Source organism: Hippopotamus amphibius, chromosome 5 (genome assembly GCF_030028045.1).
Source record: "Hippopotamus amphibius kiboko isolate mHipAmp2 chromosome 5, mHipAmp2.hap2, whole genome shotgun sequence".
NCBI lineage: Eukaryota > Metazoa > Chordata > Mammalia > Artiodactyla > Hippopotamidae > Hippopotamus > Hippopotamus amphibius.
The window spans coordinates 112581082-112609051 of record NC_080190.1 but is presented as its reverse complement, the minus strand read 5'-3'; the positions used below and the strand labels follow the sequence as shown (position 1 = coordinate 112609051).

At 43.7% G+C, this 27970-nt stretch overlaps 1 protein-coding gene across 1 annotated transcript; it reads left to right on the top strand.

Moving 5' to 3' along the window:
- Positions 1-4: 4 nt before the first annotated feature.
- Positions 5-27635, top strand: RDH10 (retinol dehydrogenase 10). Its single transcript, XM_057736496.1, has 6 exons — positions 5-1577; positions 3223-3458; positions 22958-23056; positions 24244-24389; positions 26012-26143; positions 26244-27635. The coding sequence occupies exons 1-6, from the start codon at positions 1289-1291 to the stop codon at positions 26365-26367; spliced, it is 1026 nt and encodes a 341-aa protein (XP_057592479.1). The 5' UTR covers positions 5-1288; the 3' UTR covers positions 26368-27635.
- The last annotated feature ends 335 nt before the right edge of the window (positions 27636-27970 follow it).

Genomic DNA, 27970 nt, shown 5'->3' with positions numbered 1-27970 from the left:
GACCGGGTCTGCAGGGAGCCACGGCGGTGGTGATTCCAGCCGGGGAAGCTGAGAGCCTTCTGGCCTACGTCCCAAAGGCCTAGCTACAATTCTAAGTTGCTCCCGGCTTTTTGACCGCCTTCTCGGCTCTTTGCCCACCCTAGTAGCCCCCCGGCACGCCCGTTTCCGCGCTGCAGAGGTCCTTCTCTTCGTGCCTCCGGCCTGCGGGGCTGTCTTCCGCAGCGCCTGATCGCAGGCGGGGCCGCCCAGAGCCCCCGGGTTCACCAAAGTGACGAGACGGGGACAAGCGAGGACCGGACGGCCGGAGGGAGATGGCCGGGGCACTGAGGGCCGTCCGGCCTGGCAGGCGGAGGCCGGGACACCCCACGGCAGGGGGCGTGAACCGCGAAGGGAGGTGCGAGGAGGGCTGGAGGCTGCGGCCCCGGCCCTGTGAGAGGGGCTGCCCCGCCGCGGCTCGGCGGACGGCGGGAGGGCGGGGGGCTGGGCCGGGGGCGGGGTGCGCCCGGGGGCGGGGAGGGCCGAGCGGAGGGAGGGCCGATGCCGCCGCCGGCTCTTCCCGGTCGCTGGTTATATAGCGCGGAGTGTGGAGCCTGCTTAGAGGCGGCTGCGAGCGCTCAGGCTTGGCCAGCGGCGCTGAGCTGCGGAGCCCGGTGCCCGAGTGACAGCCGCGGGGAGTGCAGGGCAGGGGGACACGAGCCCGCGGAGGCAGCGGCAAGCCGTCGGGGAGCGCTCGCCTGCGCCGAGAGAGTCGCCGCTTCCCGGCGTTCCCGCTGCCCCGCACCCCACTCTCCCACCCTCTCGCAACTTGGGTCAAGTTGACAACTCCCGCGGCGGCCGGCCGACCCGTGCCGTCTCCGCCGCGCGCCCCTCCCCCGGAGTGAGAGGGAGCCGCCGCGCCGGCTCCGGGGACGCTCGGGCGGCGGCGGCTTGGCCATGAGAGCGGCGCGCGCCGCCTGAGTTGCGGCTGTCACCGCCGCCGCAGCGGGACCGGCCGGCGGGGCGGGCGGGCGCTCCGGGACAGGCGCGCGGCTGCCGGCAGGAGGCGCCGAGCCGGGCGGCTGCCGCGGCGGGCACAGCCCGGGGCCACCGCGCCGAGCCCGGGCGGGAGTGGCCCCGCGCAAGCGGGGAGCGGCGCGGCGCACTCCAGCCCGGCGGGCACCTCGGGGGCGGGCGCGGGGCGCAGCCTTCCCGTGCCAGCGGCTCTGACAGGCGCCCCCGGGCACCTCGGGGGCTGCGCGGCGCGGGGTGGGCGCGGGCGCTGGGCTCGTGCGGGGCCCCGGGCGTCGTGATGAACATCGTGGTGGAGTTCTTCGTGGTCACTTTCAAAGTGCTCTGGGCGTTCGTGCTGGCCGCGGCGCGCTGGCTGGTGCGGCCCAAGGAGAAGAGCGTGGCCGGCCAGGTGTGCCTCATCACGGGCGCCGGCAGCGGCCTGGGCCGCCTCTTCGCGCTCGAGTTCGCCCGGCGCCGGGCGTTGCTGGTGCTCTGGGACATCAACACTCAGAGCAACGAGGAGACGGCGGGCATGGTGCGCCACATCTACCGCGACCTGGAGGCAGCGGACGCCGCGGCGCTGCAAGGTAACTCGGACCTGCGCCCCAGCATTGTTGGGTCAAGCCTCCTCCCACCCCCGCGTCCTAGCCCGGAGGGCCCCGAGACCCCACTGTCACGGTCAGCCCTGCTCTCGAGGAAGAGAATTCCCCGCCCCCCACCCCCCAATCTGGTCTTTTGCGAGTGGAATTTGTCTCCTGATAAAGGAACATGATCACCTCTGTATTGGAAGGGAGAAAGTGTGCCAAAGCCTTGTCTTAACGGAGGTCCTGTCCCTTTGGGGACGACTGTGAGCTTTCCTGAGCTTTTGGAGGCTAAGGAAGGCGAGGGAACTTGTTGCCATCGGCTCGATTCCTAAGGAAATCTCAGGCTCGTTTGCGAACGGGAAACTAGTGTCTGGGAAGTTGTTTTCAGACTCGACTGATACATGTGTATGTTACCGCGGTCTGAACCGCTGAGATTAGGGCAGCATTGATGATTTCACTATAACTTTAGCCACGCGAAAATAATTAACATTGTTTCACCAGACATAAGTCAGTACTTTAGTTACATACTCAGGCTGACTGAAAGATATACCCCGTCTCTTAAGGGAAAACGCTTGAAGGAATTTAAGCCTTATTGTAAAATTCATTCCATGTTTTTGATAACCTTAGGAAGTCTGCATTTCTGGGTATTTATTAACTAACCTGAATCTGGGGTTTTTTGTTTTTTGTTTTTTGTTTTTTTTTTTAAAGCCAAAGCAGAGACTGAAACCGACCATAGTATTGGTCTGGGAGATTTGATAATGGTTCTTGCTTTTTGACAGTTTTTTCATTTCCAGGGAAAACATTGAACTATATAGGCAAGATTAACTTGGGCGCCACCCCCTCCCCCATACTGATCATTTGTCACCAAAATTATTGGCACCTGCCTTTTAGGTCAGAAAATCAAAGGTCAAAACGGGTACATTTTCACCGTTGGTATGAGGATAGCAAATACAGATTTTTGTGTTCCCTGCCCAAACCTAAACGAAAACGGTATTTGTTTTCCAGGGAAAAGGTTTTGGTTTTTAAATTGAGTTCTTATATGGTAAAACTGCATATCTATCTGTAAACTTTGGGGAGTTTAGCTACTCCAGTTAGAACAAACCAGTGGGAACCCCACTTTTTCGTGAGAAACTTGGCTCATTTCTTGGCTTTAGATGAATTCAGATTATTAATTACAACTTTGATTTCTGAGCCTTGAGGTGAGTTTCCATTTTGAGGGTGCACATGCTAAAGAGTAAGGGCTGCTTCTGGCCACTGTTCCCCTCAGAAGAGGCGTGTGTAGTGTGTGTGTTTGGGAGGCGGGGGCGTTACTCTCTGGGCTGAGATCAGTTCACTCCAGGTGTCTTTAGCTCCACGATCCCATGAGGTCTGACTTGTGTTGGGCTTGTCACAATGACATGATTCTCCCCTAAGCAAAGTTATCCAGTAAATTGCTGTAATTCCCAAAGACTTTTGGGGGAGGAAGGCAGCTGTAAGTTCAGTCATTGGCAAGCCCTACGGTGTTAGAAATTTGAAGCTCACTGTAGTATTTTTGTTTTGTGTGATCTTTGTCCTTCTGATGGCCACGTGACTCATGTTTTGCACCCCCCCCCCCCCATCCCTTCTCTGTTCCTTTTTTTTTCACCTTCATCTGGACTTCCGAGGACAGCTGGGAATGGTGAGGAAGAAATTCTGCCCCACTGTAACTTGCAGGTTTTTACCTACACCTGTGATGTGGGAAAGAGGGAGAATGTCTACCTGACAGCGGAAAGGGTCCGCAAGGAGGTTGGCGAGGTCTCAGTCCTGGTCAATAATGCCGGCGTGGTCTCTGGGCATCACCTTCTGGAATGTCCTGATGAGCTCATTGAGAGAACCATGATGGTCAATTGCCACGCACACTTCTGGGTAAATATAAACATTCTTGTGTTTATTACTGGGCCCTACTCAGCAAGAAGGTTGGGAAGGAGCAAGACTCCAGTACCAGCCTGAAAGGCACCTGTACTCTTTCACCACAAAGCTTCCTTCCAGTTCGCTCTTCTCCCCAGTGAATTACAACGTATGCCAGTTACTATTAAATCGTTGTTTTCTTTTTTTTTTTTTTTTCTCTCCAATTCGGTATTTCTGGAAAGGGTAGAGGACTGAACGTTTTGAACTAGTTTGAAAGATTGCCATAAAAATAACAAGAGGGCGCATAAAACCCTGGGTTTGTTTATTTTACTTTCTGTTGAGTTTGTAAAACATTGGTTGTTCTTATGAATTCCTAAAGTCAGAGTTTAGGCTTCCAAATTACTGCTCAGCCACATTTCAGAAAGTGCCAAAGATTCTGAGATCAGCATTTGTGGCCTGGTGGGAGTGGTCAGGCCACCCTGGCCATCGCTTACCATCCACTGACCATCCCCAGGGTTTGTGGCATTGTCCTATTGGGGTATATCTCAGAACTTTCTCAGCTTAGAGTGTGCATCTCTTCGGAGAACAGAAGTCACTCTGATAGGAGCACAGTGTCCCTATAAAGGGGGCAGGGGGTTTGTGAGACCCAGCAAAACAGGGACTTGCACCATATCAGCTTCTAATCATCAGAGCTATTACATCATCTAAGTAGATGAGATGGGCGGGCCTTCTGCTCTGGGGGCAAAACTAACCTCATCTTCCCAGCTGAACTTATCTTCAGTAATGGTAGGTGTGAAGCGCTCCCCTACAACTGTACATTTTTTTTTTTTTTTTTTTTTTTTTTTTTTATTTTTTGGCACACGGGCTTAGTTGCTCCGTGGCATGTGGGATCTTCCTGGAGCAGGGATCGAACTCATGTCCTCCGCATTGGCAGGCAGACTCCCAACCACTGCGCCACCTAGGAAGCCCACAACTGTACATTCTTGACCCACTTTATGATTTTCTTCCCCAATAATATTTCCCCTTTACTTTTGTAGGCAGGGAGGATCCAATAAAGAAAGGGTAAGGAAATAGGTTTTTTGTTTGTTTGGTGCCCCGCCCCCCCCCCATAGGCGGTTTAGCCTTCTAACAACACAACAAAGAACTGTTTCTCCTAAATAGGTCACGTTAAACCTCATTAATTTTTTAGCAACTGCTTAAGAACTTAATCTAGCTTTAGAAGTACTTATTCAAATGTTGCTCCTTGAACATTAAACCATTTCACTGACCCTGGAAGAAGCTTATTTTAACATTGTATTTTTAAACATGAGCTTTATTTAATTCATTTCCAAAGCTCTAGAAATGAACATTTAAATGATGTGAGCTAACTCATCTGTGTTTTAAACGCATAAAGAAATTACCACATACAGTTTGGAGGGCTTTGAGTGTGCTTGTGTATACGCAGACATGCACGGATGTGTATGTGCCACATGCAGTGGGGGTGGGGAACTGAATGAAGGTCATTGCTGCTGTGGGGTCCACACGAACAGGAGGCCAGTGACAGAGGGGCTGAATCAGGTGAGTAAAAGCCAGCACAACAGAATAAACTTGGCAATACAGTTTATCAAGAATCTTGTGTGTTTATAATTCTGAGTAAAACAAACAGCCACCACTTGAAATAAAAGATGTACATAAATTGCAGCTGGACAGTAGTTTTCATATTTAAAGCGTAAGGATGAGGCTGCCATAGAAACTCCAGCTGATTTCAGTCAGGTTGTCATCCTTAAACAGATGTCCAGCCATTGGTCAGCTAGTTATGAAGCACAGACACCAGGATTGTTTTTTTCTCAGTATCCTTTGACTGAGATGATGCACGGTTTCCAAACTGTGAACTTTTACTTACACAGAATGCTCTGTACTTTAACCATCTTTCCTACTTTCTCTGCATGATTGTTTTGCTGAATTGTACAATTTAAAACATAACCAGATTTTTAAAGAAACCGTATACAATCTGCAATTAGATACTTGTAAGCAGCTTCTTTTTGCTAGACATCCTATAAAAAGAGAGCTAGAGTGTATTAAGCATAGAAAATCCATAGCTTTAGCTTTGAAAATGCACATCAGTTGATATTCTTCTAGCCTAAGAAAATTAAATCAAATTTCCAACAAAATATTGTGGAACTGAATCTCTATATTCCAAGGAGGAACATACCACCTTCCCAGAGTCCTTACTTTGCTTAGAGATGTTGCTTAACTACACAATTTAGGGAGTTCTTGGAAGCTTTGACAGTAATGACGTCACTTCATATTAAAATATGGGAGGCTCCTGAATTCTCCAGCTGTTTTTCCCCTAAGCATCTAAACTTAAGAATTTTCAAAATTGAGTCAGAAAATTCATTTCAGAGTCGGAATTTCTGACTTCTTGCCAAGACTTACAAACCTTTTAAGAAGAGATCTAGCAACCAAAATTTAAAAGAAGACTCACTATAATTTTATAGTGATTTATTTGGTTTTGGGGGTGGGGTGAGGGGTTAAGTAGTACAAGAACCACCTGAATTCAACTTGCCTTTCAGTAGTCCCTTAGGTGAAAATGTTCATAGTAACTGTTCAAGATATATTGGCATGTGCTGTTTTCTTTCTATAGAAAATAACCAGCATGTCTTTTTACTGCATCTGGGTGGGGAAAAGAAGTTGCCCTATACATTTTAAAGAGTGGATCAGCTGAGCCAAGGCTTGTTCAGTCATTTGAACAGATCATCTTGAGCCAGACTTCTGGGTGGCAGTTGATATCTGTTTTCATAACATAGTAAACAGTGTGTTGATCCTGACCCCGAGTTAACGTCACAGGCAGTGAACTGGAAACCATGTGGACGTTCAGTGAAGAGCTACAGTGCTGCTACGTCAAACCACCCCTATACCACTCCCCTGGTCTGGAAGGCCCTCTTCTCCACTCCGTATATCTTTTGAAGCCTGGCTCAAGTTCTTCATATAACCTCCATCCCCATTCCAGCCCTTTTCCAGCATTTTTGCTTATCAGAACCTCATGGGTCCTTAGAGACCATCTTGTCCAGCCCCTTGTTTTCTGACGAAGGTGCAGTTACGTGACTTGTCTCTTCTCTCCCTTGATCTCTCACAGCATTTGTCGTCATCCCCATCCTTTATGCATAGTACGTACTCTTTGGTGTAACTCTTGATTCGAGGTCCCCAAGCTGTCTGAAGGCAGTTTGTTATGGACATCTGTTTGTTTTCCCCTGCCAGGAACAGAACTCTACTCCTAGTCACTCAGTAAATGTTTGATAGTATAGGCTAGGTGTCTGCTTAAATATTTAGAAGATAACCTATTCAGAGAGTGCTCACACAGGTCTGGCTTCTGAAGTTTCCAAAGGTAAGCATCATGTTGGACTAATTCAAGCTGCGTAAGATTGACAGAATCTCAAAGTGAAGCTGTCTCACATTTGTTATTGTGTGACTTCTCCTTTTGTTTTCCTCCACAACTCTTCCATTCTCCTTGCCCCACCTGTAAGCTTGTTTTTTTACTATAGTATATTGACTCTGCTCATTGGTGCGAGGCTAGTGACTTTGAGAAGGCTGGTGTTGACAGACCAAGTTAAATCAGCGCAGTGTGAGTATGTGGCAGTCATTCACGTTCCCCAGGGGAGCTTCAAGGAGAGAATTCCTGCTGCAGTTCCTTCATTGCTTCTTAACCTCAGTCCTATTTCCATACACATTAGAAGCTTTTGCAGTACTTGGCATTATTCTTTCTGCCCAGTTCTCCAGTCTTCTCTGATACTTCATTGTCCAGTGTTCTCCTATCACCAGCAGCTCTCCTAGGAACCTTCTCTTGGTCACCAGTGAAGACGTGATAGATTTGGGGTAGGTTCTAATCAGCATAATCTGTTTGCAACATTCACAGCTAGGACAAGGATGTAAGAGTGTGTGCAACACAGTGCACTTGAATTTTGGCGTAAATCAGAGAAACCATCCACACAGGTTCTCTCTGTATCTGGATGCGATGCAAAAGCTTGAAAGATACCTCTCTGGTATCTTTGAAAGCAATGGAGAGTTGGCCTCCATGTAAGAAATGCAAACTCATGTTCCCCCAAAACATTAATATTGCTTCACTTGTTATTTTTTAAGAGGAATCTTTTTAAAAAAAAAAAAAACCTTAGCTTGCCATTTCTAAAAGACAAAGTTTATCTGTAGACCCTTTTTGACCAAAGTGGCATTTGGCATTTGTATGTGAGCAGCAAATTGATCCCCGATTAACCAAAAGGGGGAAGCAAAAGCATTTAACTCCAGGCCTTTTATGTTCTGAAGAACTTTTGCATGGTGAAGGACTAAATCTGTCAAATTGCTAGTCGGTAATTTACTTCTATTGATATGATAGTCAGACAAGATAATTGGTAGTTAATTAATAGACCACTTAACTTAAAAGGTTTCACAGTTTTAAAATACTAATTACTGAATTAGGCATTTATCTATATCCAAGTGTCTAAAGTCTATTTAGTTAAAATCCATCCAGGAAAAGTAAAAGCCCACCAGCTAGATCTGAGTAATGTAGCACTTAAAGACATTAGTGCTGTGGTTGTACCTAATATCTCATGAATGGTCCCTAATCATTAATGTTTAAGTTCTTATGTGATTTACTGGTTTTTAATCTCAAATACTATATTCCTCTGTTCTCTGGTTAGGGAAATCTACTTTTGCTCAAGGCTTCTTAAACTTAGAATTTAAAAAAAAATCATTTCTAAAGTATTATAAAACTATTTGGCTGACACTTCCTTCTCCAAAGCATAATATTAAGAATTCTATAGAGTATTGTTTTCCTGTCTTACAATAGCTACTAAAAACTTAAAATTCATGGTGTATTTTCAAGTCTGTACTGGAGCTGTCTTTTATAATTAAGTAAATTCATATGCATAAAAATCAAATGTTCAGGCTTTAGAAATATTTGTGTCCTGAACTGAACTGTAAATTGACATAGGGTCAGCTTCCTTTATCTTATTAATTCTCATGGTCACAGTTAAAAACCAAGTAAAACATCTCTTTAGATAGCAACTGCTTGGATACCCGGAATTCTATACATACCTATCAGGGTCATTTCATAGCCTTCTTTCCTAACATAAAATACGGCCATACAGTCATTGAGCTTTAAGTTTCTATATATGATATATTACATGCTGGACCCAAATCTGGTGCTACTAGAAATAAACATCTATGACATGATAAACTGTCACTTTACATAACTGGTGTGAGCAGGGAATCATGCTATAAAAATCTTCCCAACACCTTTGATACCTGTTGTAATCTGTGTCTGGTTATTTCAGCTGTTTAGAAAATATTGCTAAGTAACCACTATCATATGAAAAAATAGCAGGGGCTCCCCTAATGGCTAAATCAAATGTGTGGCATGACCTTTCTACAGAACATGAGCCTGTTGACCATGTCTTTGAAACGCTAGTGCTCTAGCTTCCATGATAAGCCCACTTTCTCCGGGTTTTCTTCCTGTCTTCCCAATCCTCTTAGCCTCCGTACCTCAGAGATACGATGGCTCTTCAGTGTGGCATACTCAGACCTCTTCTCACTGTGCACCTCTAGCTGAGTAATGTTTATTTCAGTGGCTTCAACTGTGATTTCTAAGAGTTCCCAAGTTCATGCAACTGTCTTGGCTCTTCCACACATTCCCTAAAACCAGCAAAGCTCAAAACTGAAGTAGTTCCTCTTTGCTTCTTCTTGAATTCCCTGGTGTGGCCAGTACCAGGCTTGGAAACATCAGCAGTATCTTTAATTCTCCATCCTGCATACATTCATGGGTCACCAAATCCTGACTGATCTGTTGCTACCATGTGCTTTGATACCCTCCTTTCCATTCCCACATCCTGCTGTGTGCTTCCTTCACCTCTTGCCTGGTCTTTACAAAGAATCTATGAACTTCTCTCCGTTTCCAGGCTTTGCCCTCCAACCTGAGGTTATCTAAGCAGACTTGAGTTTGTTATATGCCTGCTTAAAGATGATGCTGACTAGAACCTACCCCAAGCCCTTGCAGGACCATATTATTCACAGCGTGAGTCCAGCTTCATAAGCATGAAGGCTTAGGCCTTCCAACGCTGATTTCCACCTGCCTTCCAAGCTCATCACCTATTATACCCCCTGGTGGACCGTAAACTCCAGCCGGGCTGGACACGTCGCTGGGCCCGAAGGGGCCTGGCACACTCAGCTCTTCTGCCATTTGGGTCTCATCTCACTGGGAGACAAAAGTTGGATAGTTCAGACAAAAATGTATCCCTAATCCTGAGAAAGAACAACGAGCACATTTAAAATCTTTTCCTGTTGACGTCATCGTGTCTTTATATATTAAGGGGGCAGTTCTTACAGAATAATCTTAAGTTCCTGGTTCAGGGAATGGCCCTCTCTTGTTTGATTATGTGCTGTTTATATTGATTCCTGGAAGCAAACTTGGTATCTGTTCTTTTCTCCTTCATTATTTCTACATCCAGGGCTTTCCTCAGTATCTGGTGAGGTAGAAAATTCACCTATAGGGCATGTCACAGTGGAGCAGCCGTTAACCTGCACTAACGCTAACACTGCCAGCACGGCTTTTTCAGAAATACTGGGTGGAGAGCACCTGCAGAGCCCTCAGCCACACGGTCTGCTGCAGGATCAGGTCACCGTGGCCCAGAGGACGGCTACAGACCCCGTGGTTAAATGCTTAACCGCTCACGTTCTCAGCTTATTCTTTTCCTTCATATTTGTTTTAACCCTCATCATTTTTCAGATTTTCAAGATCTTTGGCAGACTTGAGTAACTTGAACATACCTAAGATGTGACAACCAGAAAACTCCTTCCAAGCAGTTTAATAACCTCACTTGGGAGGTGGAATAATTTTTTTTAAGTAGGAAACCCCTTTATATTTGTCTTTTTTTCTTGAGTTAAGGAATATTAATAGCATATTCATCTAAAATTTCTGTTCTAGTTCTTTCAGAAACTAAAAGCCTGTTTCAATTATGATAAGTAGGCAGCTTGCCTCTGTCTAATCCAGCTGTCTGCCTATGTGGCTGGATGTATAGATGAGGTGCGTGGTTTGTTTGCTTGTGTTGGAGTGCTCAGTGAGGAAGAAGGCTCCTGACCGTGATGCAGCTACAGTCCACTGGACTTGGAAAAGTGCACTCGAGCCTGTGTTAAGTCCTAAATACCTGGGACGGTTTCGGACCCCCAAATTGTACTATGCTGAACTTCCACTAGGGGGTGTGCTGGCAGGGTGGATTTGTATCTTCCTTCCTTCCACACACACAGCCAGTAACTGTCCCAAGAGAAAGGGCCTTTTGTCGTTAACCTTTGGTGTATGACAAACTGATAGTCCTTAAGAAATAGGGACTTACTCCCTGCCTCAACTGAATGGGTTAAATCCGATGTTTTCAGCCTGTAATTCCAGGGATCAGATTAAAATGTGTTAATCTCTCTTGGTTTAATTAGTGATTTCTTATCTCAGAAGTTACTTTCCTAGTTAACTATTCAAAGAACTAACCCCTTCTAGTTCTGTTAACTGACCTAAAGACTCCTTTTAGGTGGAGACCGCTTGTAATCTTAATTCTTTCTTTGAAAGTAAAGGGTAGACAGGTAAAGCATACACCTGGGCCCCATAATAGGGCTGCCTTGGAGAGCCCCCCTGTATTGTGACCTCACCCTGTTCAGACACCGTTGTTCAGAGTAAAGGTTGTCAGAGCATGGCTTCAGAACCTAATCTCGTTTACCCTGACACTTGGCCAGCCAGTCCCAGTCATCTGGACCCATTACAGCACTGGCGGGTGTGCCTTCCAACAGCAGGATGCCAACATCTTTTACTTGCTCTTACCCAGCATGGCCTGTTCTTGAGTTTCTTTTTCTTCTTTACTTTATTTGTCAATTTCCTCAAAACTCAAGTTCACACCTGTCAGGGACCATTTTCCTAAATGCTCTGAAGCTAAAATTAAGTGAACCACAGGGAAAAAAATGAATATCCTCTCATAATGATGATGAAACTTTCAACACCGCAGCGAATGCTGCTAGAATATTTAACAAGGAAGGGCAATTACTGCCGAAACCTTGAGTGCTGTCAAATGAGCCCAACTGACAAGCCACTTACAATGAATTCACATTCGGAAACACAACGGTAACTTGGTCTGTGAGACTTTGAAAGATCACACAAAGATGTGTGAAAGGTGGCAACGGTGTTAACACCGTGAACATTGGCATCTTGGGGGTTTGGGGAAACCACAGTGTTTCTCTCATTTGCTGCTTGCATAAAAATGTGAATTTCTTGCCTTTCCTTCAGATGGCTTAGTACTGAAATTTCTGCATATTAACACGGTTCAGCTTCTTAGTGTTATTCTAAACAATGGTGCTCAAAATAACACTTCCCAAATCACTGTAATTGGGAAAATATTTGTGGTGTAACTTATGTAAGCACCTGGGGTACTTTGAGGACAAGTGAAACTCAAAATTCAAAGCCTGAATTTTTTCCCACCTGCAAATTGTAATTAACATACTGCCCCCTACTGATTTCTCAAGGATTTTTGTTTTAAATGGGGATAGTTCTACAGTCTCTTGGGAAAGAGAAACATCAGGTATAATAAATTATTTTTAAATAGTTCCGTACTAACTTTTAGTGTTTTTACATGTGCTGGACTCTTCTGCACCAAGCAGTGTAATCTGTGTTTTTAAATGATGGTTTTCTGATCCCAGTAGAACAGAACTAAAGAAAAGGATTTGAGAAGAGGTGTTACTGGAAAGTGTCTGTTGTTTCCCAGCATCTCCCAGGATTCCGGAGGAAGAGGCAGGCAGCTGAAGCAGCTGTCAGCCCTGTGTTTGTGAGGCTGCTTCTGGTGGTCAGGTCCTGGGTTTGTGTCGGAAGTGTGGTCTGGCTCTGCGTGGAGGGCAGGGAGGCCTGGGAACTGTACATAGTAAGAACCAGGAATTGCAGGAACTTGAAGAAACAACATAACCAAAAATAGATAGCACTTCTAACCCAAATAGCCTATAAATGTATGCTTAATTAGCCTTGGGTGCATTTACTGTACTTTTATATAGCACTTTATTTTTACAAAGCCCTTTCATAAACACTCTTCTATCATTTGCTCCTCATAGCAACTCTGAATTAAGTAGAGCCATTATCCCCATGTTTATGGATGAGGGAACAGAGAGGGTATGGGGCTTGCCCAAGGTCACCACTGGGGAAGGAAGAAGCCAGGACCCAGGCCCTCAGCCTAGGACCTTAGTTTAGAAGCTCTACAAATACTTATTTGGGCTACATGTTCGAAGTTCCGCGTAGATTCTCCTGTAAGTCATTTACACTTGTGCCCTCTGGTATAATGTAAAAATCTACCTTCAAATGTTGGTTTTTTCTTTTTTTAGCATGGTTAATTTAGCAATGACTAATTAACCCTATCTTAATATCCCCAGAAAGTTTGCTCCATAAATTAGACAAACATGTAAAATCCTAAAGATGCAATACCACACTAGAATTTCATTACCAAAGCCTAATTCATGTGTTTTTCTGTGCCTTTTCTGTAATTTTCCATGGTCTGTGTCTGAGGTGGTTACTTCATTGAGAAGAGTGTGGTGTATCCTTGGTCACTCAGCTTCCTTCTCCTCCTAGTTTGCATGTCAACATTGACAGTACAGACATAAAAAGTCAAGAATAAAAAGGGCTATTCTACAAGGACCAGCTGAACAAAGTTCCATAAATACTTGGTACTGAAATGTCAATAACAGTCTGGTTTTAGTTGAGGTTTTTGTTAGCTTGTTTTAAGCTTATCTCCTGGAAAATGTAAAATCTTTATTCTGTTACATAATAATCTTATGAGATTAGAATTCCAGATAACTGCCACGAGCTTTGCTTTGGAAATGCTAATCATGGATTCTCAAAATTGTGCAGTTTTGGCCAGCTGATGGTGTCCAAATTTGTGGCCCAAGCATATGATTTTTAAAGGGGTAATTTTTTTCCTGTGTAGGGTTTTCTCACAGGCTTACCAAAGCATGAATACTTCAGAAAGGTAAATGTGGACAATTAAAAACATAAATGCTGTGGCTAAGACGGTCTAAATTCCTTGTCTTGAGATCTAAGCCCTCAAATCCTCTGTGGATAAGGGGAAAGGATTTTGAGAACTTCTAGGTCTCTTTTTGAGAGCTGTTCTAATGGGGATGGGGATTTGGGCATTGGGCAGCTCTAGCAGAACACCATGGACTGAGGGCTTATAACAGTAGGAATTTATTGCTCACAGTTCTGGAGGCTAGAAGTCCAAGGTGAAGGCTGCTATAAGGGCACTTATCCCATTCACGAGGGCTCCACCCTCATGACCTAACAACATCAAATTGGACATTAGGTTTCGACACGAATTTTGGAGGGATACAAACGTTCAAACCACAGCAGAGGTGCTTGCTAGTGCTAAAAATGGATCCAAGACAAATATACCTACAGTCAGTTTGTAAACTCCCATCCTTGTCCATACGAAGCTCCCAGGGCTCTTGACATCAATTTGAACTGGCGTTTGTCTGATAAACATTATTGGAGAAATGATGTGGGGAGTGGCAAATGGGGCCTCTCAACCCCTAGTACTCTGGTTCAGAGAACACAGGTGGGATCGAGGGCAGAGAAATTAGTCTGCCTTTTTTGCTGAATTTCTAGGAGAAATTGATCTGAAGCCACTCGAGGTTTGGAGTAGACATTACCTGGCTCATGCTACAACCTTATGATCAGCATGTGGTCCAGAGTGGCAGCAATGGCAACACCCCAACAGGCTGCACGTTAGAAAAGCAAACTGTCAGGCCCTCTCCCAGACCTCCTGCATCAGAGTCTGCATTTGATTCAGATCCCAAGTAATTTTGGTGCATGTCAGAGTTTGAGAGGAACTGCTCTTGAGCATGTATTTCCCTTCCCACTTTCTCAATATTCTCTGCTTTTTCTTTTTCTTTTCTCTTCTTTTTTTTTCCTGAGCTGATTAGCCCTTTAGGAATTTTGTAGACTAGGAAAATGCCAGACCATGCACTCTGGGTGGACAAGTCCACCCTTGTCTAGGTTTATTTATTTTGTTTTATTGATTTGGGTTCCAGGCCATTGTTAACAGGAAGAGCCCAGGTGCTCCCTTGCTCACTGTTCCGCTTGGTTGCTGTGCCCAGGATGGAGTTTCCAAAGCCGTAAGCACCCTGGCACAGAGTCAAGGCCGTGCATTGAAGAGCTATGTTCTTCCTGCCCGGGACCAAAACAGTTGTCTGGAAATAAGTTGCAAGAGGGCAGAGACCTTGCCTGTGGTGCACCCCTCTTTTCTGCATCTGGCCCCTGCAGACTGTCTGCATTATTTCCCTTCAATGGTATTTCTGAATTTAGTGGTAGAGTGGTGGTTTGAAGGTATTGACATGTAAACTAAAGGCAGTGGGCTCTTGAGCCCATATTTAAGTTGTAAATTTTTTTTTTAAAGCCTAGAATGTCTTCCAAAGCTAGAAAATGTCATTACAATATGAAAATTAAAGCTTAGAAAAAAATCATCACAGGACTCTATGGAACTTGATTTGCTAATGTGCCTGTTCCTTCTAAAGAGTGGTCTTCCTAAGGGCTCTTTCCCCATCAGGGGCATTTGGCCGCATCTGAAGACATTTTCCGCTGTCAGAACTCAGGGGGTTATTACTGCATCTCGTGGGTAGAGGCCGGGGATGCTGCTACACGCCGTACAATGCACAGGACAGCCCCCCAGCCCCCAACATAAAATTACACAGCAGAAAATGTCAGTGGTGCTGAGGCTGAGATACTCTATTCTAGAACACTGGCTCTCAAACATGCCACATAGTAGAGTCACCTGGGGAACGTTGCCTCCCAAGGCTGATTCCCTCCCGGGTATGATTAGCCTGGGGTGTGCCTGGGCCTCAGAAGGAGAACCTCCCCTGATGATTCCAGCGTGTAGCAGAGTGTGAGAACTGATTTCTAGAAAAGGTTGTGTTTACAATCTTTAAGTGTCTTCAAGAGGTTTGCAAAGATTTTTTTTTTTTTTGACAATGCCTACCACAATACAGGTACATGATAGACCCTCATACACAGTGAGTAAGTTCTAGTTGTTATCGTGCAAGCCTGTGAATAAAGTTTTCAGGATTAACCTCTTGATTATGTGTATCTTGAGTTTAGGTAAAGATTTAATTTTCTATAAAGACTCCACAGTAAGCACCCTAGAAAGCAGAGAATTTGAACTGTTAGCACATTTGAAATACAAAGAGTCATGGAAGGTGATCACGGGGGCCTTGCTGGGCTGTGGCCTTGGGGTTGAGGGGGTGGGGGTCCTGCCCCTGCAGATGGCTTGAGCAGTGGCTGAGCTCGTGCACGTGGTTACGCCTCATGGAAGTGGTTACCAGTCACTGGAGCAGAACCAAAGCCTCTGCCCTTTGGAGGACCTGTCTTTATTACAGTTTCGGTGATGTGATTTGAGTTTGGGGCAAAGCGAAGGGATTAATGACAACCTGTTGTTTAGAGGACTATTTGGCTGCAATTTTGTGGGTTATTTTCACTATTCTGTAAAGAGTTATTAAATAGGGGGAAGGGGCCCGAGCTGGAGGGAGCTCTGGGAACACTCCTTTGATCATCTAGGACTGAGCCAGGGGGAGGGTCAGGGAAAGCAGCTTTTCAGAACCTGTGTGCAGCATTCGTCGTTTCTTTCAACACATTTAGCTTCCGTGGACTCAAGTAAAAGATAGAAAAATGATGGTTGTGATTTTTTTTAATAGGTAAGAGGCATGGATTCACATTATATTATTTTAAAAGGCACAGCCATGACAACACATAAATGTTTAATGAATAGATATTTTTACTGCTCACCAGATGCTGGTAACTGCACTAATGGAGTTGATACCTTATTGAGTCATTTACAAGAGTCTTAGGCAATTAGGACCTCAGTGTTACGACTTGTGTACTGAACACGTGGTAAGGATCGAAGAACGAATATGCCGAATATGCCCCTCGTAACATTTTTGAGCTAAGAAACCTTGGAGATCTCCTTTTTTGTCTCACAAATGAGTTAAGCCAAGAGAGGTCAAGTAACAAGGAAGGTTAAGTGATTAACAGTCAGGACCATGTGGTTTCTGGACTCTAAAGGCCAGTGTACTTTCCAGACAGATTGAGTTTTAAGTCCCCTCCTCTCTGGTGTTTCTGCACAGCAGACTCTGAAGTGTCAGGGAATGTTGATATCTGAGTTGCTGCCTCGGGGTAGATCCATCCCATGTTTTAACAATGGGAAGGCAAGCTAATGAAGCACTTATTTTTGCTGAATAACTAATGGTGTCATCATCTAGGTGTTCATTTGAAAAGCCTAGCTATTTTTATTAGCTTCTGCGTTGCAGGGCAACTGTAGGAGTATACTTGTGCATGTGTGTTAAGTATTAACTGCTGATGCCTCTAAAAGTTAAACCAATCCCTGTGGCCTCCAAATAATAACAAAAAGGACAGTAGATGTAACACTGATGTGAATTTGGTGATTATGACATGTTCTTTACAGCTAAAGTGAGAACATTTTGTGTCAAGCAGACAGAGATTTTGATGAACATTTTGTTAAGTCTGAGAGTCATTCCAGGCTTCAGCATCTTGGGGCTCTATTGCACAATTTGTCAGGAGACCTTTCTTGTCCCTACAAACATACGCAAATAGGAAAGAAAAAAAAAATAAAGCTGTCATCGAATTACATGAATTTCAGAATTTGTGCTGTCAAATGGAACTAAAGTATTTAAAGTCGGCATATTGCTAGCAAATACAGATTTGGGTTTTACTTCCTAACTGAAGATAATTTTGTAATGAAAAATTTCAAGTTACCCTTTCTGTGGTCAAAGTTTCTAAAGTTTTGTGGTCAGTACATACATTGATTAAGCAGATACCTGTAAATCTACTGGATTAAGAATATTTACTGAGTCATGTGTTCCTTTCCCAGGTTATTTTAGGATTATGTCACCCATTTTAAATCTTTGAACACACTAATGATTTACTCTGTTAAATAACCTTTTAAACCCAGTTCCCTATATTTTCAGTACCTTCAATAGTTTGTACTGTTGAATCATAGTTTCCCAGGAGCAGTGACTGAAATTTCAGAGAGGAGTGCCACCAGATGTCATTTTAGCCTTATAAATAAGCAGTATGTTCCTTTGTGATTCTGATAAAGATAAGTTACTCTCATAGCAACACAGGCGGAAACAGCAAAACACCAAGGAGAGTCATCCAACCATTTGGAGGGGTACCATAGTTAAACGTTCTTCGTTCAGTGGAGTCTTTTTTTTTTAATTTTTATTGGAATATAGTTACTTTACAATATTGTGTTAGTTTCTACTGTACAGCAAAATCAATCAGTTATACAAATACGTATATCCCCTGGAGTCTTGATTGTATTTTTTTCCAAATTGTGTATATTGCTATTATTTGGAGATTCTGAAAACCCTTAGACATACATCAGAAAACTGTACTTTATGTGTGCTGTTAAGCCTTTTCCCAATGTAATATGATTTTTGGTCCCCTTTAGAAATGAACGTTTTCTTTGTTTCTTGGACATTCAAATGAGAGAAAACACTTCAAAATGATTCTTTTAAAAAGATGCCTTTTCTTGAATTGACCTCAGGACAGTCATGCAAATGCACAAAAATAGAGTTTGAGACCTTTTCCTACTGTGAGAAATTAGCTTTGCTGTTCCCTTAGTATCCATTAACCTTGAGTAGCTTGCAAATATGGAAAACATATTCTGAGTGTTTTACCTATACCTTTAAAATGTCATCAGTCTCAAAATTTCAAAAGTCAGACTTTGCCGGATACCACATTTCTTCACATTCTCTTTTGTTTAACTTCAGGTTAATTTGTCCTGACAGTGCAGCTGCAGGCTCTGCATTGCAGTCTGTCATTAAGAGCACCAAGAATGATCTGGAGGGTTGGAACTGTTGGGAGTTAATTTGGCGTAAACCTAACATTCAAAGATGTCTCAAGATATGATGTGTCATGTCTATGTCCAGTCACACTTCTGTTTAAGAAGTTCTTGTTTATATTATAAATATGACCTTTACAGTTATCTTTCAAAGTGCCCAGTGCTTTGAAGAGGAACCCCAAGGAGCTATGGAGATATTAACCTTGTGAAAAGCATGTTTCATAGGAATGTCAGTGTCCATTTGAGTATCCTTTTTCTTTCTTTCTTTTTTTTTTTTCTTTTCAGCCACATAGCAACCGTGTCAGCTGGTGGCAGGTTATGGTATTGGAGTCTTGTGATAAAATTAATCACAGGTCATCAAAGGTCTATCGTCACACTTTTTAGCCAGAGTCCGTGACTAAGAGAGTTTTCTCTTTTGCAGATAAAATAATTCCTGGGTCCCTTCCAACTCTAAATTCTCTTACTGAACATATGAATTGGTGTACAGTGGTTGCTGACTCTGAGACACCACCCCCCGCCCCCAGTCAAGAGTCAGCCACATTTTCCTGAAGACGATCAGGACATTTTCCTGAAGATGTCCTCCCCTGTGTCTCAGATATTTGAATAAGAGGACAGAGCTCGGAGTGCGGTTCTCTGAGTTAGGCTGAACATCTAGCTAACCTTGCCAGCCACCGCTGGCACCAGCTAACTCTGGTGTCTGATCAAATGCACTTCGTTTAGTGATCGCCGTATTCGCTATTAACTCCTGACCTAGGGGATTCGTCCTTACACCAAGAGAACACAGCGGTCCCAGAATTCAGTGGAGTTGCCCCCTCAGATTCACCATTGGCAGCACGTGCGTGAATTTACACTGAAGCCATTTGGGTGTGCACCACAGCTTTGCGCTTTATGTTCCTCTAACGAGTCTGAGACAAAGTTAAAGATCACGAACCTGAGCTTGAACTGACTGGTGTCATGGCAACTAGCACTTTACCTCTTGCTGGTCCCCATCTCATACGTGCTACAATATTTGTGCACATTAATAATTCATCACAAAGTGCCAGATTTCTTTGTGCTGTCAAACTGTGTCAAGGACGGAATATGCTGTGCTATCTCAGATGTCACCCACCAGACTGCTGAGGGCAAGAGTAATTAGAAAACTCGCCGGGTTACTTGGGAAAGTTCCCAAGAGCGTGATGCTTTCTCACCAGCCATTTACAGCATTTTTTCTCCTAACGTAAGGACTAGTCTTCGTGTTGATCAAAGTTTATTTGGTAATGTGCCCCAGACGCAAGGCAGGGGTTTGGTTGTGGAAAGAACGCCCGGGCAGTAATTGCTCGCCTCCATTCAGGCAGCAAAGGAAATGATTAACAGCCTCGGTGCTCAGTCACGTGGATCAGGCTCCAGCCTGAGCCCTGCAAACTCGGATCTAAAAAGAAACCTGAGCGGCCCTGGTGTGAATGCGCATCCCCCAGGCTCACCTTTACCCAGCATCCAGTAGGAGCTGAGTGGTGGCCATCGGCTTTGGGAGACAACCAGGCTGGGTCCCAAGGCTGCCCGGCCCTGAGACGGCTTACCTCCCCTCCCGGGTTCCATAGCACCTCGTTTGTTGTTTCCGACATGGCTAATAGCTGTAGCAACTGTCGTATTAGACCTATAAGTGGTGAACCTTTCTAAATAAAAAACATAGGCCTTTGTCTTGAGTATAGAAAGCACAATGACACACTGGATTTTGTTTCTAAGAAGGCCAAATTTGTCCCTGTTGAGGCAGAGAAATCACGTATTTTATAAGAAACTTTGACCTGCCACAACGCTTTTCTAAAAAAATCGACCCCTCCCTCTTAGAAGAAAGCTTCATACTAAAACAAACAAACCTGTGTCACACTTTACTAGCTACTTAAAGTGAAGCCTATTTCCCTAAAAAATATGTTTACAACCCACAATTGGAAAAGACTTTGGTCACATAGCTGTATTTGGATTCTTTTGTTTCTCTTTTTTTCTTTTTTCTTACTTCCTTTAAGTGTAAAACCAGTAGCTTAAATGTCCCTCCAAACCACTTTGGGAGTTGGGGGGAGGAAGCAGGCCCAAATCTCATTTTTGAGAATGTGCAGCAATAGCACCCTGCTTCTGTGAAGAATAAACTAAAACTGTTTTATATTTGATGTACTCATGTAACACAGCTAGATGCTGGTGAGTATGAATTCTGAGTAGAGACAGGAATGAGACCTGCTTCCATGTTACCCATCATTGCTACATGGGTAGCAGGGTCCAGATCATAACACAGGACCTGCATGTAGTAGGTGTTCAGGAACTACTTGTTGAATGAATGAGTTAATTCCACCAAGTCCGGAGGGCAGGTGAATCCATTTCAGAACCTTGCAAGAAAACTTAAAAACAGTGAGGACCTTGTGACTCTTCTGTCACCTACCTTCATACGTGCTGGGGAGCTGAATTAGTCGTTTAGCACCTGCAGGCACCAGCGTGGAACACTTTAGAACGTGGCGATGTCGTTAGAGCCGGCCCACTGAGTGTCTGGGTTTCTAGTGGGGGCTGGCCACCAGGTAGAGCTCACGTGGACACAGGCTGAGGGTGAGCACTGTCAGCAATTCGGATTTGTCAGGTAGCCAAGTAGCAAATTCCTCCCAATATTCTGTATCGTGTGTAATTGAGGGTTTACTCTTGAGTCCTTCTACTTACTTAACTTAAAATTAGGACCTTCATACTAAATCTATCCCTCTCTTCCAAGACTAGGCAAACTTTTAATACTTAAAAGTGATCTCTGGATAATGTCAAGACTAAATTTTATAGTTTTTAGCTAATCTAAAAACAGTTATAATCAGACACTTAAAAGAAGACTTATAGGCATGACTGCCTAAGGATGTGTTTTTTAGTTTAGATTGGAATAGATAAGCTTCCTTGTGATGTTACTTTATTGTAATTCTGTGATATAGTGTTTGTATATAAGCTATAAAGCCTAAAGTTTCCTGGTGCTGTAGACTGAAAGAAAAAAAAAAAAAAACCAAAACGCCACAAAACATATAATTGTATGTTACAGTGAATGATACTGATGATATGTCTTAAGGAAATATGGACAAAGTCAAGATAAATAGAATATTAGATAAAGGCTTACCACCGCAACTACCTGTGATAGAGAATTACTGAGAGACCTGGTGACATAATTAACATAAAGCACTTTGAAAAGCATGAGAGGCTATGTAATATGTGACGAATATTACACTTTGAATTACAGAGAAGGGCACTGGGGGTAGAATGTCAAAGAGTTGAGTTCATGGGTGAAACCTTACAGGTAAGAATAAACATGACGCAGGTAACAGCAGTGAGGAGGCGCAGACACATGGATATAAGTGGGGGCCGAGGGGTTATGTGATGATCAAGGGTCAGGCTGGGGAAGGCGTTGGGGTATTTCATAAAGATTCATCCGGCAACCAAGTGCATCATGGATTGGAACATGGAAAAACTTTCAAATTAATGGAATAACTGTTTGATCTTGTATGTGCAAAAGTTATCAAAACAAATCAAATATGTGTGCAAAAATTCAGTGATCTCTTAGCCGGGAAATCCTCTGAGAAGGGAATGCAACTCTTCTTTCAGTCCACTGATTAGTGTTTGGGTTTTTCTAACTTCACAAATCATGGGAGGCTGTGTTGGCAGTGGGATATAACTCAGCAGTAGACAGATTGCTCTTTGCTGCTTTCTTTTAAGAAGCAGGTTATAAAACTGTTGGGAGCCCGGTAGAGTAGTTAATAGATCATCTTAAGCAATTTGAAGTAATTTTCAAAACAATCCAGCCTTGCATCTTGAAGGCAAGAAAGCTAGAGAGAAAAGCGAAGTTTAGTGAATGAGAAAGCAATGCTACCTCTGGGTCCACTGCCCTGGAGCTTCTGCCACGTGCTCTGCCCCCCAAATAGCCGGTCACCTGCCTCCGTGGGAAAGTCACCCCCCAGTAAACCGCACAGTGGAGTGTAGTCATTCAGATGCTATAAATTGTTGTCACAGTAGAGTTAGCATAGGACACATTTTTCATTAAACTGATTCTGTACCTTACTCTCTTTTTTTATACCTAAAATACTTTACCTCCAGTTAGTATACTTTGATAATACAGCTTGGATGCTGGAAGATGCTGCGGAATATCTCATGGGTCTGTTGCTGTGTAGACATAGCCATGAAGTAAACATTAGACGAGGCATCTATTCGTGGGTAGGCAGGAGGTCCCTCACAAACCGTGAGATGCTGCGCTGACCTGTCGCGCGCATGAAAACATCTCTGACCTGGGAGTAGTTTAGATTAGCAGATAACTATCACTTGAAAGGCGATAAAGAGGCTTCTCCTAATGGCTTTCTTTTCATCTCTGGACATTGTCCCTGGAAGCTCTTGTGTTACATTCTTGTTGGTCACGGCTTGTAATAGGCCTGCCATGCCAATGATACGGTACTAAGTGAACCAGATGCTTAAACGATCTTCTCTTTTTGATAAATGTACAATATTTTCAAACAAATTGGGAAATGTAACATGTGGATAAAACTTTGTTTTGTGATCTTGGGTTGGTGGGGCTTTTTTTTGTTCTGTTGTTGTTTAGATGAAACCCATAATGTCAGTTCTAAAGCTTGAATCTTCCTTTTCTTTCAGACCACTAAGGCTTTTCTTCCTACTATGCTGGAGATTAATCATGGTCATATTGTGACAGTTGCAAGTTCCTTGGGGTTGTTCAGTACTGCTGGAGTTGAGGTTTGTCATTAAAAAGCATTTCCTTCTTTAAAATCTGTTTATCTCTTGACAAATGCGCCAAAGTCCTAGGAAGGGTACCTGCTGGCCACATAGTCCTGAAAGCCCATGAAAGCACGCTACCTGTGTGCTGCTTGTGGAGTGCCCCCCGGCGGCCCACGCGGCTCGACGTCTTCTGCCATAAAGTCACTTCTACTGGTTTGAAAGCAGCAGCAGCAGAAGTAGGTGGGCCCATTTCCATTAGCAGTTTTGCTTGACGATGGTGGGGAAGGCACAGGGTCAGGATGAAACTGGAGGGCAGTGCCAGTGCCACGGGGAACAGATAAATGAGGCCAAAGGTTGACATTCTGTTTTGGTCAACTTGCCAAAAGTGAGCTATCTTGTATTAGCTCATCAGATGAGATGGTTAGGGCAGATGTGAGGTGTCTGCATCGTAAGTCTGTAGAACTGGGCTTAATCAGACCCTGTTCTTCACCAAATTCAAGTTACAAAGCGTGTGTATGTATATTGCTCTATGCTGTTTGTCCTATGGGTACCTGCAGCAGAAAACTGAAAACGTCACCCCACGCAAACACACGAAAGGATGCAGAAGAGACGGCTTCTACATTCTGCATTTCTGTTCCTAAGTTTAAAGTTGGGTAATGGAGAAGAACTCTTTACCGTGAATCCTTAGGTTAAGTTCTAGTTTAAGTTTACAAGGTAGAGTTATCATTTCCATTTTCACTTGGCCCTAAAAAGAAAATTGGATCATAACAGTTTATAACCCCAGCTAGACTTGCCTTTGTTCTCCTAGCATTAATTTAAACAAACTGGTTTTTCAGTCTCCTTTACTGAACAAGAGACCATTTGTAAATTTTCCAGACACTTCAAAGTGAGCCTCTCTCCATTTTTAACTCCAGCTTGTTAGCTTTCATAGAATCCTTTGTGGTAACTTCCCCAGAGTAATCTGATACTTCGTTGATGTGGCAAAAAGTGTTCATCTCTTTCTACTGTTGCTTTGAAAATATTATTTCTGCACCGAACCACATCGGATATCTGTCTTTTAAAATACTCTCCTTTTCTTTGCTTAGTCACCTGTAACCTTTTGTATCAAATGTGTAACCAAAGTAAGGGGACCTGGGCAGGTTGGGCTTGGTCCGGGATATATACTACATACACTGAGTATTTCTCCTCCCTCCCCTCTGCCTCAGGATTACTGCGCCAGTAAATTTGGAGTCGTGGGTTTTCATGAATCCCTGAGCCATGAGTTAAAGGCCGCGGAGAAGGATGGAATTAAAACCACGCTGGTTTGCCCTTACCTCGTAGACACTGGCATGTTCAGGGGCTGCCGAATCAGGTCAGTAAGGACCCGCCTTAACACTGATAAGAAGCGGTTTTTACAAATCGTCTTTCCATCTTGGGAGAATATGTGGAATCAGTCAGCTCTCTGGCCATAATTAGTCCTTGCGTTTCAGTAGCTGTCATTTGACAGTTCACTTGTGTTCACTGGTCCAGGTCTGTAAAGTCGAGGCGTGTACAATTGATGAGCGAGGGCTGGTATTAGCTTGCTGAAGGCGACCTTGGAGTGTCAGTAGGAAATGGCCTTGCTGCACCTTCAGGGAGCAAATACCCAGGATTTTCCTTAGAAGCTACTTCTTCAGGAGTGATTTTCTTTCTTTAATATTAATGTTAGTACATAAATGCAACTTTGGTTTGGATACGAAACAATGTCACTGCCACGGAAGAGAGCGGCCTTTCTTCCAAAAAGACCCTTGAATGTGACACCCCAGATTTGGGAACTTCCTTTTTGCAGAAAGTGTATGTAGCTAGACTCACTCTGACAGAATGAGAAGAAACAAGGAGATTTACTAAAACTGAAAATACACCTCCCAGCCACCCTCCCACTTTGAAAGGAGGCACGTGGGAATAGCCATGTCAAGTCACATCTGACTTGTGCTATGCAGAGTAAACAAAGCTATGACTCATGAAGAGGACACTTGTAAAGACATGCTGACTGCGAGGTCTTTGCTTGGACGAATTTGACAGGAAAAGCAAGATAATCGAACCAGTTCCCTGTGGGTCAGGGTGATCTTGACACCTGAACCTGGCCACACTGTGAAGTAGGTGGAGGTGATTTGTGTCATTTCAATTTCAGGCCGACTCCAAGTCTGGACTGGGAGCGGACTCGGCCCTGCCTCTTCTCCCGCGTGCATGTGTGTGTATGTGTGTGTGTGTGTGTGTGTGTGTGTGTGTGTGTATGTGTTTGGTTTTTGCCTCTTATGAACTTAGGAATCAGTTGCTGAGGGTCTGAGGAGCTCTGTTTCCTATTCAGCATCACGGCAGGTGTCCAGAGCTGAGGAGGGACAATGAAAGTGAAAGGAATAAATTATATTAAGTTATTTCAACGGGTAACTGAATGAATTCAGCTGAAGGTAGGATGTCTCTGTGCACTTTATTTCAGAGACCCCCAGAGAAAATGCCGTGGCTTTCCCTCTCCAGGCACCCAGGAAAGCACACAGCTGACTTTCATTTCACTCAGAGAGGTTACGTCGGTATTTACACACCATCATTTGAACTACACTTAATACTTAAAAGTCTGGCATCTTGATTGGGTTTGGTGTTTGTTATGCCAGACACCCTCTACTTTTTCAACTGAAAGGGAAAAAAACAAAAAACAAAAAAACCAGAAAAATAACTTGAAATACATTTCAGGGCATTTTGAAAACACAACTTTCTCACTTTACAGAAAAGCAGACCAATTCTGCTTTTTTTCTTAAACTTGTTTTCCAGACTATGCAGATAAAATGTGTTCATAGTAGGAAAACTTAGAAAATACAGAAAAAGCACAATGAAGTAAACAAAACAGATTCCAAATCCTGTCTCTCAGATAACGTCACTCTTCATGTTTGGATGTGTATTTCCAGCCTTCCCTATCCCGTGTTAATTCTTAATTTCGTCTTTTGAATGTGTAACTCTCAGGAAAGAAATCGAGCCTTTCCTGCCCCCTCTGAAGCCCGATTACTGCGTGAAGCAGGCCATGAAGGCCATCCTCACCGACCAGCCCATGATCTGCACCCCCCGCCTCATGTACATCGTGACTTTCATGAAGAGGCGAGTACGAGGGGCCCCTCCTCCGCGGGTCTTCCCCTGCCCGCCCTGTAACTTAGCGAGCACGCCTCACGTTGGCTAACTGTGATCTTTCCTTTTTCAGCATCCTCCCTTTCGAAGCAGTCGTGTGCATGTACCGGTTCCTAGGAGCGGACAAGTGTATGTACCCCTTTATCGCTCAAAGAAAACAAGCCACAAACAATAATGAGGCAAAAAACGGAATCTGAGGATCTTTTTTGTATGGAATATCATTTCTACCAGAAGACTATCAAGATATCTCAGTCCGACCCGCATCAGCATGATTGATACTCTCTGGATTCTAAATCTGCGTTGACTTTTTTTGTTTGTTTTTTCAAATCAACTTTTTAAAAAAATAAACTGTAAATTAACCGACTAGAGTACTTGGAAAATGTGATCAGCAAAAGTGAGCTCGCGTTGTTGCCAACGGGGTCCTTTTCAGGCAGAACCCTGAACCCAGTCCAATCTTTTAGACAAGCGCTGTGTGACGTCTCCAGGCTACCATTATTTTTCTGAATGAGCAGGAAGTCTCGAGATGATAACACCAGTGTGTTTCACGTGTGTGGTTTTTCTTAATTCCCATAGAGTTTATTAATTCTTGTAATTAATCTCTAGCCAGTTGACACCCTTGCAACTTCAAGGACTGATAGTGCTATATTTTCTCATGTTTTCTAAGTTTCAGTTTTGCAAAGCCTGTGTGGCTCTTTTATTGTGTTTGTATGTACAGCTCTTTTAAAACGGCATTTTGAACTCTCCATCGATTGGGAGTAGATGATGTCTGATTGTTAGGTAAAGGTGATCAGGTCTCTTTGTTACAGTCATAACGACTAAAGTGGTGGTCGAATTGTAAAATGTATCTCTGAGATCTTTCCTTGAGTATCTATTCCTCTGGAGACCTATTTATCCCAGAAAAGATCGTTCATTTTCTACCTGTGAATTTTGCTGCATACAGAAAGTGCCCTTTCCTCAGGACATTGCTGTGTTTCATTTCTTTGGACGGACTTTGATCTGGAATACATAGCAGCTCTGCAAAGAAACAATTTTCTGAAAATGGGAACTTATGCATTTAAAAATGTCTCCATTTTTGTGCCAACTATGATTAGTGAGGGGGAAAATCGTGTACTATGGAGTACATATGGAAGGGTGTAAAGATTCTTTTGAAAGTTTTATTCACATTGTAGAACAGCAAATGACATTTTTACAGTATTTTTTTGTAAAGCAAACTATTTTGTGCCTTGAATTTGGTAAATGTGTATTAGTGAAACGTTGTAAAAGTGAACTTCTACCTCTGTATCTAAATGTATACCATCCATTTGTAAATTACTATAAACTATTATGTGATTGCTTTTTTTAATTTTAGAATGTCTTGTTTAAATAGCGACCGATGTTTTAGGCTATTAAAATAAGCCATCTTTTACTAATTAATTGGGAAATTTTATAAAGGACTGATTAAATCTAAAGACAACTTACATAAAAATGACTGTGTGATTATTAGTTATCAGCAATGTTGTAGGGACGGTCACTGTGTTCTTTTTTTTCTCTGTGCCATATCACACCGTAAAGAGAAATGTTTGAACAGAATAGTGTTCAGAGACAGACATGGATAGCTTAGGATGCGCTACACTCAGATTTCCAATGTTACCATCTTCTTAGATTAGGGACTTTCTCAGGAGCTCGTTGATAGTGAAAGTAGGAAGATGGAATCCCGTTATCCACGTGTCTGGCTGCGCCACAGATCAAATCTGCACTGTATCCACATACAGGATAGTGCTGGCTCACTGCCCGTGTCCCCAACGCTGGTCTTAAGGAATA